The 15281-nt window shown below is 39.3% G+C and overlaps 1 protein-coding gene across 1 annotated transcript in view; it reads right to left on the bottom strand.

Annotated features, from left to right (window-relative positions):
- The window catches only part of LOC109321277 (formin-like), a 239975-nt gene that overhangs the window by 127217 nt on the left and 97477 nt on the right, over nucleotides 1-15281 (bottom strand). Inside the window, exons 4-5 of the mRNA XM_019551832.1 lie at nucleotides 11958-12766; nucleotides 8709-8859 (exon numbers count right to left, since the gene is read on the bottom strand). Coding sequence (XP_019407377.1) covers nucleotides 8709-8859; nucleotides 11958-12766 — 960 coding nt within the window. The remainder of the gene's footprint in view (nucleotides 1-8708; nucleotides 8860-11957; nucleotides 12767-15281) is intronic.

Below are 15281 nucleotides of genomic sequence, written 5' to 3'. Positions count from 1 at the left end.
AAACCCGTGCTGGCTATCCCTTAGAATGTTAGCCTGGGCCAGTCCCTCAAGGATGGCCTCCTTAATAAACTTTTCTAAGGTCTTCCCCAGGATATAGACAATGAGACAACACTTTAATGAATCTTCAGTTCCCAAGCTTTCCAACTCCTTTTTTTTTTTTTGATAGTAAAAATGGGCCAAAGATGGATTGAATGGTTATTTTTGGGCCAAACTGGATACCTGGTCATTTTTTAGGATGAAGAATGGTCAAAAGCAGGGTCCTGCAGGAACTTGTGATAGGCCCAGTTTTGTTCAGTATTTTCACAATGGAAATGGGAGTAATGTAGTGAAATCTCAAGCTTTGCAGGTGATATTAAATTATTCCAGGTAGTCAAAGACCAAGCTGACCAATAGGAGCTGAAGAAATATCTCATCAAGATAAGTGAGTGGACAAGAGATATCAAACCACTTTGTTTAGTCTTGTTTTAATAAAGATACTATACTTTTTCAATGAGGGATCCTCTCTATTCACTAGTGTTCTAATCTTGATTGGAATCTCTAGCCATGACTATAATTTGCATAAGTAACAATCATCTAGCTCATTGGGAACCAAACTTTTCTGGCAGGCACAAATTAGCTCTGGGTCCTCCCTGTGTCACTCTGATCCCCTTCCTTTGCCCAATATGCTGCTCTGCTTTTTGTTTACAACTTTGTACTCCCTGCCCTCCCTACTTTGTATGCCTTCTGCTTTGTGCTTCCTGCCTTAGAGGGCTCCTATGTTGTCTGTCCCCTATCTAATCTGATGTGTGCCACATACAGAGGCTGTCCATGCTACTTGTGGCACTTGTGCCATAGGTTGGCTATCCCTGTTTTAGTTCACTTCACGTCAGTGAATATGCTATGACTTCCACTGTATAACAACATGAATTTAATTTGGACAATATGACTTACAACTGAAAGATGAGTGAGAAAACAGTGGTTATGGAATCTGTTTACGTCTCTGAAGCATAGTAAAAAGTTGGAATGAAATAATATCAGGTGTTCCTTAAAAGGAAAAAAAAAAAGATGTTGGTGTTTCTGGCCAGAACCAGCTGCTGAACTGCAGGAAAGGCAGAAGACATTAGGCATATTCAACTTGGGGATGAGGTGCATGCTAGCAGCAAAAATACCTGAAGGGCAGCCATAAAAGAGAGGGAAAACACTTTTTCTTCTTGCACAGAGAAGAATGCAGACCAATGGCTTGAAGTTGCAAAGCAGGTTTAGATTGCACAAAGTGGGTTAAACAGTGAGGCGGTAGAAGAGACTGCCTAGGGATTCTGTGGAATCTCCATCATTGGAGGTGTTTAAGAAGAGGTTGGACAAGCATTGGTCAAGGATAACCTAGGGGTAGCTATATGTATGCTGTACTATAGGTATTTTCCATGCTTCTGGGCTTCATTGGCTGCCACATGGGACTGGGAATTAATGATTTTCCCTTCCTCTTACTATATGCACAGGGGGAGGAGTAAGTTCACCTTCCTTAAAAGCACTGGGTGTTGGCTATAGCCAAAGCTGGGGATTTTGACTGGGATGTGCCAAGTAACTAAATACATCTACATGTACCTGAATTACTAAAAAAAGCTATTTGCAAATCCTAAAAGAATTCCCTTTTAAATATTTTGTTCATATATTTTTGTATATTTTTTTATATATATTTTTGTCCACAGAGCTCTTTAATTAAACCTACAATTCAGATTTTTTTTCAACTTTTACTTAACTGACAGAGTAATTTTGTATTTAAAGTACTCCTCTAAGCATTTCAAACAAAATGGCATTCTTCTACAATCTACAGTTCTACTTTGAATACATATTGTTCTGAACAGATTTTATTTTTTGTGAGGACATTAAAAAAAATGAATTGGGTAAGTAAGGATTCATATTTAAAAGTAACATATATTTTAGATTAACCAAGTCAGCCTGTATAGTAAAGAATCAGAACATATCTTTCTTGAAGGACGTAAGGTTGATTTTTGTCAGAATGTCAGATGTCATGCAGTATTAATGTATTCTTAATACTCGTACCAGCTGAATGTGCACTGAGAGAAAGATAAATGTTTAATTACATAAATACAATTATTTATAAAAAAGGAAACTAAGAAAAGTAAAGGGGTTGGAAGAGGGGAAAGGAGAGAAAATTAAAAAGGCAGAGCTGACAGTTCTATATGGCTCTACAATAAGCTTTTCATTATCGTCAACTGCACACTGCATACCATATTGCAGCTAAAGTGAAATACCTCCCCAGTGAACTGCATGGAGCCCACCATGATTGATCCATTGGAGCTAGCTAGCAGACATCTGGGATTTCAGAGAGACAAAGGAAAACACAAGAATGTAGAAGGGGACGAAACTGTCTGTATATTTTTTTAAGTGCTACTGTGATCTGGTAACTAGTTATTCATCAGAGACCAATGGATCCTTATCTAAGAAAAAGCTTCAATCCTACACCTTCACTTAAGGCCTAAATCTGGTTTATTTTACATTTTAATAATATAACTGACAAAACATTTAGTATGGCTGATGAAGCATTTTGGAAACTACATGTGCAAAAACAAATATGTCTTTCTAAAATTTATATACTAGTCCCAACACAAGATACTGGGCAAATTGCAGTACAAGGCTTGAGACTAGAACCCAGAGGCTCTGACTTGCAAGGGCAGCTGCCAGCTTTTTGATCCACAGACCTTCTATCACATGCTTTAGTCCTCCTGTCTCCACATAACTCTCTCTCTTGGCTGCCCAGGAAGGCAGTTTCAAATGGAGCACAGGAAAGGGAGTCTGTGCCATGTGGAAATTCCAGTACTGTGCTAGAAAGTTAGAAGTAGATACAGATGTTCCCTGGCATAGAACCTGGGTGTCCAGCTTCCTGAATAAGTAGCCTCACCACTTAGCTCTTGGGGATGAAACATGGGAGGGCTCCTCTCCTCCTGCAGAGTTTAAAACCCCTAAGTTATGAGTTTCTATCTACCTGCATTATTGTGACTTAGACACAGATATATTTCCACAATACACATGCACAGGTAGTGACATATGTGCCCAGCAAGCACATATTGTACTGAGTAAGCTCAGTCTGCATGTACCATGTACATATATAAACATAATTATATGTCCACACAGATGGCGTAAAAGAATTATTACCTATATGTAAGTGCCATTTACTTGGCTAAAAATATGCTATTTAGATGCATGAAGGGAAACATAAGTCAACCCTGAGTATAGGTCATTTTTTGTTAGCAGAAGCATAGCGCGGAAAAATGTGCTCTAAGCACCTATTTCTTACCCTTCCTCTCCTCCTTGCTGCCTAACTTCTAACTTGCAGGCTCAGGAATACTGTGAAATAGAGAGGTGGGCATTCTGGGAATTTTGGTTCTCTCAGATTGGCAGTGGAATTTGCTGCTGCTTGGGGGTGGGAAACTTTCACCCCATCTTTTTGCCCTATGTGAAAAGGGCAAAAAAATCCAGAGGAGCCAGGTCTCCCTTCAGCTGTGGCAAATGTAACTGCTGTTCTATGAAATGATTCTCCAAACACCTGATTTTCTATGACATACATTGTCTGCACTAGCAATGTGTCATACAGCCAGGCAGCGAGGGTTACAGCTGGCAGCTTTCCCCTTCCCCCGACCCTGATGACCCTCCTCTTAGGCAGTGGCTGGGGCATGTATCCTGCTTCCCTTCCCCACATTATGCCACTGATGGTTAGACTATAAGACCTGATCTTCTGGCAAAGTAAACACTGGGCACATCTACACATGCGATTAATGCAACTGAATAAATGCCAGTGCAATTTGAGCGGGAGTAAACTAATTCTGATGTCATTATTTACATCTGTGTTAAAGTGCAGTAATGTACTCCACCATCAGATAGTACCTGTGTCTGACAGGACTATCCAACAGTGCTATAAACTAGTCTACATTGACTCAATTGCTGAGCTTGTGTAGACAGTAACACTTTAGTGTGCAGTAAATTAGCCTACTGAACAGCAAACCACATGTGTAGACATGCCCAGTATGTAGTAGGGCCAGGTAAAGGCATACTGATTCTATTATACACAATGAATTACTGTAACCAAAATTTCTTATATTATCTAAATGGCTAGAGATAGGATTTAGACCAACCTTTATGATCTTTAAAATGTTTATTCTTCAAAACCCAAGAAGCACACTGTATAAACTGATAACAAATATAATAGCGAATCCTGTGGGAATCAGAATGCTAAGCTGCCTGAAACTTCTATAACAGTGGCATGGTTGTCATAAGTGGCATTGGCACCTTCTGTATGTGGCACATGGCAGATTGGGGACGTAACAGGCAGCACAACAGCAGATAGGTCTGGAAGCACAAACCAAGGGTATTTTTACATATGCAGTTGTATAAGTGGCAAAATGTGTGTCAGCAGTGAGAAAATGGCAGCGATGTGCTTTTGAACTACAACATTTTGGAGGTGCTTTAGTTCAAAAGTGCACCACCATTATTTTCTGTGTGCTGACATGCATTTCACCACTTATACAACAGCATGCAGTGCAGTGCAGTTCACTTCAGCTTATGTTAACTCAATTAATTGAGTCTGCTCCAAAGTAGCAGATCTCTGGTGTTTTGTTGGAAAAAAAAAAGAGTATAAATGCCGCAAAGCAGCAAACTGTGCAGGGAGCACAGGGAAGGAACCAGAAAGCAAAAGCAGCAGATCAAGTAGGGAGCTCCAAGTTGGAACAGAAAACAAAGTAGCAGTTTGGGAGGGAAGGGGATATGGGCAGTACTTGGGGAGGATGCAAGACTGATTTGTGGCATGTCTGCCAAAAAAGTTGATCCCCAGTGTTCTACAGAAATATATACAGCTACACAGAAAGCTGTAGTGTTTTAGTGTGACAGGGTGCATCTGCATGTGTGCTTTACTGAGGAATTGACTAATTAGCTCAGTGGTAAAGTGTCACTGGGTATGTCTACACTGTCATTAATGCACCTTAGATACTGTGTGTGCAGTACCTTGAGTCACTGTGCAGTAACAGTGGCATGGTTATGTAGTGATGTTTACTCGGGCTGTGCAAAGGTTTGGTTACTGATTTGATTTGGACGAGGTTTGGCCCAATTCAGCTGCTGAATCTCTGAATCTGAATTGAATCGAGAGACCCATTAATCTCTCCAAATTGATTTGGAGAGATTCAGTCATAGACATGGTTTTATATGTTTTTTCTATAGATCTCAAGGTACTAGGAGCAGCTTACGAATGCTGAGATGGTGGGGTGGATGGAGTGTCCCACAAGAGTTTGGGGGTGGTCCTCTGCGTGCTCGGTGGTGGACCCAGATGTGGACCAGAAGTACTTCCGGTCCACTTCTGGGTCCATTGCAGAACACGTGGGGGACCCTCCCACCCCTGGCTTGGTGACTGGTGCCTTCTGGGGCTGGGAAGGGGCACCCAGGGTCCCCCTGTGGCTGATCGCTGGGCTGGGGGGGGGTTCCCCATATGCTTGGCAGCAGATCTGGAAGTGGACCAGAAGTACTTTCGGGTTCACTTCTGGGTCTGCCACTGAGCACTTGGGGGGTCCTCTGTGCTCCTATGGGATGCTTGATCCATCCCACCACCTCAGCATTCACAAGCCGTGCCTGGTACCTCAAGATACATAGAAAAAAAATATAAAGCTGTGTCTATGGCCGAACCACTGATTCTCCAAATCAGAATCGAATCTTCAGCAGGGTCTGACAATAAGGGAGAGTGGGGGGAGTGGGGGGGAGCGGGAAGGAGAGGGGTTGCAGGTGGAAGATGTTGGGACACAGAAAGCAAGAGGGCCACCTGACCATCACAGATTTATTGCCTCTGCTGTAGCAGTGGGAGGGGAACAAAATCAAGGGAAACTCCACTAATTAGATTCTATACCTGGACAATTATAATAAATTCATAAATTTTCTGTGTATAAGATCTAATTATTGGGGGAAGGGCATCTTATATTCAAGGAGATCTTATATTCAAGTAAATAAGGTAAATTTATCCATGCTGGTGTCAATCAAATGTCATTAGCTTAATTTGAAAGGCAATAACAGCTCTTGCCTATGAAATTACATTTATTGGCATGGTCAATGCAGTAGCTATCAAGACTATTTTGTGAATTTTATAGTTAATGCCACGATTTCCAGGATTTAGGCTATCTAAGCCAGAAATCCTCCATGACTATTACCAATGTAAATGATGGCAAACCACAATCTGTGACTCCTGACGTACATCCCTTATCTGTTTCCTCAGGTGAGTTGTTTTTTGTTTTCTATCAATTTTTCATGGCATCTCTATTTTTAAGTTGTATTTCACTAATCACAGTAATTATTTTTCTGTGCAAATACATTCTATACTGAAGAGCAACTGAAATAGAACTGAGACACTCATATGAATAAGGGCATAAATAGTATGAAAGAAATACGTAGAATTCCCACAAAAAGATGTTACTTCTCATTCAAATTGTATATATGTATTCCCATCAGAAGAGAAGTGATAGACAAGAAAAATTTCTGTAATGGAAAACTGAATTAGCAATAACAAATCAGTACATGCAGAAGAACATGAAAAGAACTGAAAAGAACATGAAGGAAGGGAAGAGGAATATGTATTTATTTCTCTGAACATGTTACTAACTTTCTCTTCCTTATTCTAGCATCTCTTACAGATAGGTATGTTACACTCATGATTTGGTTAGGAAATATAAAAAAAGGAAAAATTGTTCACATAATTTCTGCGTGAAGCTTGCATTTTTAATGTAAAAATGTTTTTAAAATCTAGGTTGTCCTACTAGATATTAAAATACCTTGTTACAGATCAAATGAATGACATGGAGACTGAACTTCTTCCTTTTATCTTCAACCATGCAAAAACAACTTTAGAAAGTGGGAATTAGAAATGTGCATTACCAAACTAATAGGATTTACTTATAAAATGTGGTCTTCTTTACATATAAAACGAGTACTCTCTATTAAGAATTAAGTGGAATTTTGTATTTTACAAGGTTAATTATTTTTAAGGCAAACAGCAATTTATGATCAAGAATGCTTTAAAAGACCAGGAGAGTGTTTTTCTATTTATGCACAATATAGTCAGAGGTGGGATGTCTGGCTACAGATTATATCCCAGGTGCCCTCTTGTGGTTTCAGATTTGTAAACTCAACTGTTCTTACATATCTAATATATATTCATGTATTGTTCTGAGGCTAGTAAGACACCAAAACAATGTTAGTCTTTCCACAAAGTAATACTCTGTTTTTACTCTAAACTCCTAATATTATTCAATTGTTTTTCTTTCTTTTTTTCCAATAATGATAAGGATTCAAGATAATAAGGTAGCTCTAACCATCCGTGGAAGAATCTCATGCTATTTCTCTCCCACTGATCTCTGGCCTCATAGTCATGCCAGTTCAGAGTGGGAAGAGCTGGGATTCCTCCTTACTAACACAGCAAAAGCAGTTCTAACAAATTGTTATGCTGGATTTAGTTATGCTGGCAAAACTGCTCTTATCAGTTTTGCTCACTGAGGACAGTTTAACAGTATAGATACAAACGGCACCTCCATCCATTAATATAATCCTGTATCAGTGAAGCAGGCCTGATGTAGACCTGGTATGAACTGCTGCCACTACTGTACTGGGTCCTGCAGAATAAACAGAGGTTTGATGACTGTTTCTTGTAAAATCCCTTGTCCAGCTCAAAAAGCTGCTGAACTGATGATATATACATGTCAAATCCTAATATGATGCTTCAAAACATGTTGCTGTGACCCAGAGTGAAAAAAGCTACCCAGCATACCTAGTCATGGCCTAAAAGTTGTATTTATAGAAAGCAATGACAGGGAGTCACTAACAGATCACTTGCTGATGGCTTCTATTTTCTAAAAAAAGGTTGGGTTATCTTAGAAGTAACTGGAAATGAGGCACCCTAGGTGCCTTCATTAAGAGCTACTACTAACAATGACCAGAGTGAAAAAGGTGATTATCTTAGGGACCAGAGCAACAAATAGAACTGAAACCTCCAGTCAGCAACAAAAACTGCCAGCAGGAAGGGAGTAGGAGCTTCCAGAGTGACTGAAATGGCCAGTCTGGGAAGAACACCCCAGAGGGGACATAAGAAAAGAACCAGGTAAGAGGACCAAATGGCAGAATAGCACAAAGATGAGAGAAAGAAGAACAGGAGAGCAAGATAAATTACAGAGCACAATCAGATAGTGTGATTAATTTTCCTCAAAGAGGTCATCAAGTCCAGCAAGGAAAAAATTAGATTTTCAACAGAAATATTATTTGCAAATATTTTCAAATGAAAATATCTCTCCAGTTTGAGCCTGCACTTACCATATGGTATTAGTATGCTATTCTACACAGTTGTCTGATGTTGAACATTCTCATTTCATGCTTCACATTTTTTACAATTTTCAATGTGCTCTTGTTGAACTTTTTTTATTTTAAATATGTAAAAAGATGTTAGGGGCAGGAATGTAGGAGTTCACTTCTAAAACAACATCTGTGCTGTAAATTAGTTTGATAATCCATTTAATAAACAAACTAGACAAATTCATCCAGTAACAATTTTGGTTTTAGTGTAATTGTTTGATGACAGTTTTACCAAATAGTAAATAAATCAGTGTTTTTATAAAAGATAAAAAGAGAGACAGAGAAATGAAGAAACTTACACACAGGCAATTAAAAGAATGCAATTTAAAAAATAATACCTTTTTGGCTTTGTTTTTCTTTTCATAAGATTCTGATAATGGTTTTCTCTTTTCCTGAGCAGTGTCTTTGGAGAATAAATATTCAAATTCACTAGTATCAAGTATGTCAGGTTCTTCTAATGAGTCCCATAAAGTTGGTGTAGAAGTTTTGCTAAAAAACATAATGGTAAAATTACAATTTCATCAAATTATAACATCAAATATCTACAAACAGGGCACATCTTCACGTCGCCCTATAGTGATGCAGCAACATGCTACGTCATCATACAGTGGGCTAGGATGATGTAGCAATCATGTGTGTCTACACACAATTACCAGCTACATCACCATAGTGGCATGCTGCTATGGTGACATAGTGGTGAAATCTAACTGTGCGCTTTGTGCCTGTGCTGCGCTGTGCTTTAGTACTTCCAAAAGGCAAGTACTAAAGCACAGCATTGTAGCAATGTCACTGTATGGTGAAGTGCAGATGTGCCTACAGTACATTCTCTTCAAAAGATTATAAAATGAGAACAATTAGAGAATACAGCTAGCAGATAAACAGCTTTCCCCCTCTCATTTGTTAAGCTGTGTAATATGTCAAAATACTTTACAGAACGCTGCACTGAATAGGAGAGGCAACCTAATGACAGGCGATGTGGAAAAAACTGAAGTATTCAATGCTTTTTTTAACCTCAGTCTTTATAGGCAAGGCCAGCTCCCAGACTACTGAACCTGTCAGCACAGTTTGAGGAGATGAGCAGCCAACAGGAGTGAAAGAACAGGTTAGGGACTATTTAGAAAAGCTGGACATATACAAGTCAATGGGACCAGACATGATGTGCCCAAGGATACCGAGGGAGTTAGCTGCTGGTTATTATCTTTGAAAACTCATGGCAATTGGGAGAGGTCCTGGACAATTGGAAAGGGGCAAATATAGTGCCCATCTTTAAGAAAGGGAAGAAGGGGGATCTGGGGAACTGCACACTGACTGGGCAGCCTCATCTCAGTCCCTAGAAAAATCATGCAGCCGGTCCTCAAGGAAGCCATTTCTAGGTAATTGGAGGAGAAAAAGGTGATTAAGAAGAGTTAGCATGGATTCATCAAGGGCAAGTCATGCCTAACCAACCTCATTACCTTCTATGACATGATGACTGACTCTGTGGATAAGGTGAGAGCAGTGGATGTGGATGTGCTGTATCTTGACTTTAGCAAGGATTTTAACATGGTCTCCCATACCATTCTTACAAGCAAGCTAAGGAAGTATGTTTTGGATGAATGGACTGTAAGGTGGACAAAAAAAACTGGCTGGGTCATCAGAGTCATTGGCTTGATGTCCAGTTGGCAGCTAGTATCAAGTGGAGTGCACCTCAGGGGTCAGTCCCGAGGCAGGTTTTGTTCAATATCTTCATCAATGTTCTGGAAGATGGAATGGAGTGCACCCTCAGGAAGTTTGTGGATGGCACCAAGATGGGGGGATTAGTAGATACACTGGGGGGTAGGTCTAGGACCTAGAGAGACCTGAACAAATTGGATAATTGGACCAAAAGAAATCTCATGAAATTCCATAAGGGGAAGTGCAAAGCCTGCACTTAGGATGGAAGAATCCCATGCACCACTACCGGCTGGCGACTGACTGGCTAAGTAGCAGCTCTGCATAAAAGGACCGGGGGGTTACAGAGGACAATATGCTGACTATGAGCCAACAGTGTGCTCTTGCTGCAAAGAAGGCTAACAGCCTACTGGGCAGCATTAGTAGGAAAGAGAAAGTGATTCTTCCCCTCTATTCAGCGTTGGCAAGGCCAGATCAGGAGTACTGTGTCCAGTTTTGGACCCCCGCTACAGAAAGGATGTGGACAAATTGGAAAGAGCTCAGTGGAAGGCAATGGAAATGGTTAGGGGCTGGAGAACATGGCTTATGAAGAGAGGCTGGGGAAACTGGTTTTATTTAGTCTGGAGAAGAGAAGATTGAGGGAGGATTTAATAATAGCTTTCAACTACCTGAAGGGTGGTTGCAACGATCGTGGAGCAGGACTGCTTTTAGCAGTGGCAGATAACAGAACAAGGAGCAATGGTCTTAATTTGCAGCAAGGGAAGTTTAGGTTAGATATTAGGAAAAACTCTGTCACAAGGAAGGCAGCAAACCCTGGACAGACTGCCCAGAGCAGTTGTGGAATCTCGTCCTTAGATGTTTTTGAGACCTGGGTAGACAAAGCCTTGGCTGGAGTGATAGTCCGGATGGTCCTGATTTAAGTTATGCTAATAAGCATAAGAACTGTCAGACAGCATTTTCAGATTTTTGAGAAAATTCTCTCTGGCTTGTGACTGCATGCTGCACTAAGGCCATGAATAGGCAGAAAAAACATGCATCTTCTCGTAACATTTGGCTTATTAAAAAGATACATATACTGCAAATAATAAAGACATACCATGATGCATTTGTATCGATTTATCTATAGCCAATAGATATACATTTTAATATAAATGTTACCATTTAGGACTGAGGTTTGTTTATGGTAGGTTGCTGTATAGACAAAAGCCACTGGCAGATGTGAATTTAGTGGTGTAATGAGACCTGATGCATTGTATCACAGGTCCCAAAAATCACAGGTCTTGCCATGCCAGGAAAAAGTAACATTAAGCACAGGTGTGTCTAGTTCCAGAATCAGGGCCACACTCTGTGATCTGAAGAAAACACAATCTAAAGTGACAAAAATGATAAGAAGAAATGACTGTATGCAGAATTCCTGATCTACAGAAAATTCTGTCATTTCAAGTTTTTACCTTGAGTTCCCCAGCTCCAGCTCTTTCCTAAAACTGCGACTCCTGCTTAAACTGTTCATTGAAGTTTCATCAAGAGAGAAATAGAGAGATACTTCAATGGCACATTTCATTTGTGAGGAATCAATATTTTCCAAGTAAAATCTGTTTCTTTGGAAAATTTTTGATCATCTCTAGTTGCAAGTATCAGTACATAAACAAGCAAACTTGTTAGATGTTAGATACACCTCCCCTGCTTTTATTACACTCTGTTTATTTACTAGTTTAAAGATACTATTAGGCCTGATCAATTCATATTGTATTTTCTTCTACCTCATATCTATTAAAATTTTTTATATTTTTTATTTTGAAATGATTGCTAATGATCTACTTTTGTGATGTTTAAACCTGGGTCTATTTTCTCTCTCTCTAATTTTACTTTTCTATTTTCTATGGCTCATCATCCCAGTGTCTAAATTGTATCTTTAAGTCTAAAGAAAATACCTTTACCTTCTGTTTTGTATCTGTATCCTGGTCCAGTACAAAGGCTTCATAGGACAGCTAGGTTCAATGGTAGGCTTTCGAGGACCGTGGCTTGAAAATAAAGTGCTATTAAAAAAGAACCCAGTTCCAAGAGGTGGTGGTGGAGGAGGTGGCCCACAGCCAGGCAATGGAGGTGGACCAGGAGGCTCAAATCCCGGAGGTGGTGGTGGTGGTGGTGGTGGTGGTGGTGGTGGCAGTCCTTGAAGATTCTCATAACCTGAGGGAAGTGGAGGAGGTGGTGGTGGGTCAGATCCATACTGAGGTATCAGTGGAAAGGTTCTCAAGCCTGGTGGCAATGGAGGTGGTGGAGGGACTAAATTTGGTGCTGGAGATTCGGGAGGAAGGGGAAGTGGTGGTGGCGGAGGCGGAGGTGGTGGTGGTGGTAGCGGCAATGTTTGTTTTGGTTGACAAGATAAAACACTTTCTGGAGATGTCATAGGATAACATGTTTCCTTATTGTCACTTTGGGCTGAAATATTATGATTTAAAGAAGATAAATTAAGTTTTTTAGGTACTATTTGGTTATTCTTCACAATTCTGTTTTCCTCTTCACTAGACTTTATGAAGGTTTCTCTGTCAGTCTGTATACAAACATTTCTGTAAGTCTTTGGTGGGTTCTCATCTTCAGTGGATACACAGACATCCTTTGCTTTCTCACTTCCTTTATTTAATTTATTTTCCAGTTCATTCTTGAGATTTTCAATGGCTTCCTCAAGCTTTGCAGTTGATAAAGCATGCTCTCCACGAATGTCGAAGACCCTGAGTTCAGACTGAGACTGTGAAAAAATAATGAAAACTTTGTGTTAAAAGCTGTATATAGTTAGGTCACAATTAAGGATGTGGCACATGTTGTAGTAACACATGTTTGCTTAACAAGGACAGGAAGATATCAGGGCTTTCCAAGTTCTACATGACTTTTGCTTTATCTAGGAAAATTCATTAGATGTTTAATGAAACTGATGAGAAAAATAATTTTTCTCCAGTGAAGCATATTTCATAGATAATATTGATTACTCAGAATACTCAGTTAAATATGGTCTACATTTTAACTTTCCTTAGTGCAAATGCATAAGGGCCCTTCCCTACTTTGAAAAGTCATGTCAGTGATTCCTGAATCTTGGGTCCAGAATCAAGTTCAATGTGGACCACATGAACACACACCACGCTCTTTCCAAAGAGCTAGTGGGAAAGGAAAGGTCAGAACAATGATCCATATTCCCTTTCTGCCATTCATGGTGAGTCAAAGGGAAGTACAGAAGTAACTATTATGCAGCTTCTGCTCAAGGTCTGAAATACTTTGCCCACTTTCAGATGCCTTCCACCAAACAGAAAAGATGCATGGATCTATGTAATTTATTTAATCCCAGAATGAGTGTAGTCTGGCCTCATTCACATATGTAAAGAATAATAATTCTTTGCTTATATGTTACATTTTGGATCGCATTTTCCATCTTTCAATTTGATGCACCCGAATTATCTTTGTTTCATTTTATCATAATTATTTATATTTCAGTGGTTTTCTTTTTTCATTCACAAATTATTTTGTTTTTCTTGGTTGTGGATTTTGTTTTTGGTTTTTTTACACCTTAAATAAAGGTTCTATATTTTTGTACCTGTTTAAACTCAGGCATTGTATTGTATAATAATTTAAACATATCTTAATCACATATCATGCAATAAAATGCAATTTACAAAATAATTAAATACACTTAAGAGAGGCAGACATTTTGAATTGTAGTCAGTTTGTTAAAAATTAACTGAAATTAGTTTTAGGTACTTGACTTATTCCTAATTCTCACTGCCAGTTTATGTAGTTTTTACATCTTTTACATTTTCCATTTTCAAAAACAATGTCTTTTCCTCCCCTCTTACTACTGAAAGGCTCAACCCCTCCCCCCAGTATAGACAGCAAAGACAAAAACTGAGTGTAAAAGAAGTACTGTCAGTGTCAAAGGCAGAGTAAATAAAGATTTGGGGTAAATTCTCTTTTTTCCTCAGCTGACCAGTATATCCTCCAACCATTAATGAACAAGTCCTTTCTTCTGGAAGTAGCTCCATTTCAACACCTTTTACAGAAGATCCATACTAGGTAGTGGTAATGATAGTTTATTTACATATAGTTTAGTTAACTAAAAAACACAATAAAATGAATGTGACTATATATAACATATAAATAGCATTTATGCAACTTACAGTTTTGCTAAAAACAGTCAATAAAATTATTCACTATACAAGTTTACACAGACTTAAAACAGACTATGGCAATAAAAAATAAAACCTACACAGTGATAAAAATGGATACGAAGAAGCAAAGGACAATAATGTAAAACAGGGGAAGTCTATTTGATTTTGGCCCATGTTCTTTGTGAAAGAAATAAAAATATACTTAATGGAGTATAGGACAGGCTCTGAGTTGTTAGAGAAAAGACAAACTGCTTTTTCTTCAGTAGCTCAGTATTTAAATTTGTCACCGATGGAGAGATCCATTTCCCCCTTATTTTTGTAAAAGCAAACAAGTAGTGATTTAAATGATCTATTTCATTTTTTCACACAAAATTCTGTCTAAATGTGGGGTCTGATGCCACCTGTCCCTAACACCTGCAGACCTCATAAGCGTGTACTCACTGTTTGTAGTTTCGTACTGCAGATAGGCAGGCTTCTTGGCTGAATGAGTGCTTTATTAATCTCAAAAGAGGGGAAATTTGAGAAAGTCTCACTGTCTACATATCTGTCTGAATGCTGGCTTTTTAAAATATTTAATTTATATATAGAGGAAATACTGGTCTGGTATATTTCTCAGGTTATTTTTCTGGAGGAGAATACAGATGATACTTAACCATACAAACAAAGGTTTATTTGGAAAATAAAAGACTTTGAAAACCCACTCCTTGGGGTATCTGGTAGGCATAAAAAAATGTAATTTTGATCCACTAGTTTAGAATTCTTAATTCTTAAACAAGTTCTTTGCCTCCGTGTTCCTGTCTGCTGACAATGGGGAGCTCTCGAGTGATAGCATAGAGAGGCCCAGGAAGGATACAAGTCCCCCGCCTGTTAGTTCAGACCTAGTTAAGGATTACCTGGAGGGCTTAGATGTGTCCAAGTTGGAGGGCCCAGCGGGTGCTGAGGGAATTGGCTGGTGTCATTGCGGAGCCATTGGCACGGCTGTTTGAGGACTCCTGGTGCTTCGGCCAAGTCCCTGAGGACTGGAAAAGGGCCAGTGTGGTCCCTATTTTCAAGAAGGGGAGGAAGGAAGAGCCTGGTAACTACAGGCCAGTCAGCCTCACTTCTATC

The sequence above is a fragment of the Crocodylus porosus genome, unplaced genomic scaffold (assembly GCF_001723895.1).
Source record: "Crocodylus porosus isolate Cpor-Errol unplaced genomic scaffold, CroPor_comp1, whole genome shotgun sequence".
NCBI classification, from domain to species: Eukaryota; Metazoa; Chordata; order Crocodylia; family Crocodylidae; genus Crocodylus; species Crocodylus porosus.
The sequence above is the reverse complement of the archived record's forward strand: the minus strand, read 5'-3'. Positions and strand labels throughout refer to the sequence as shown.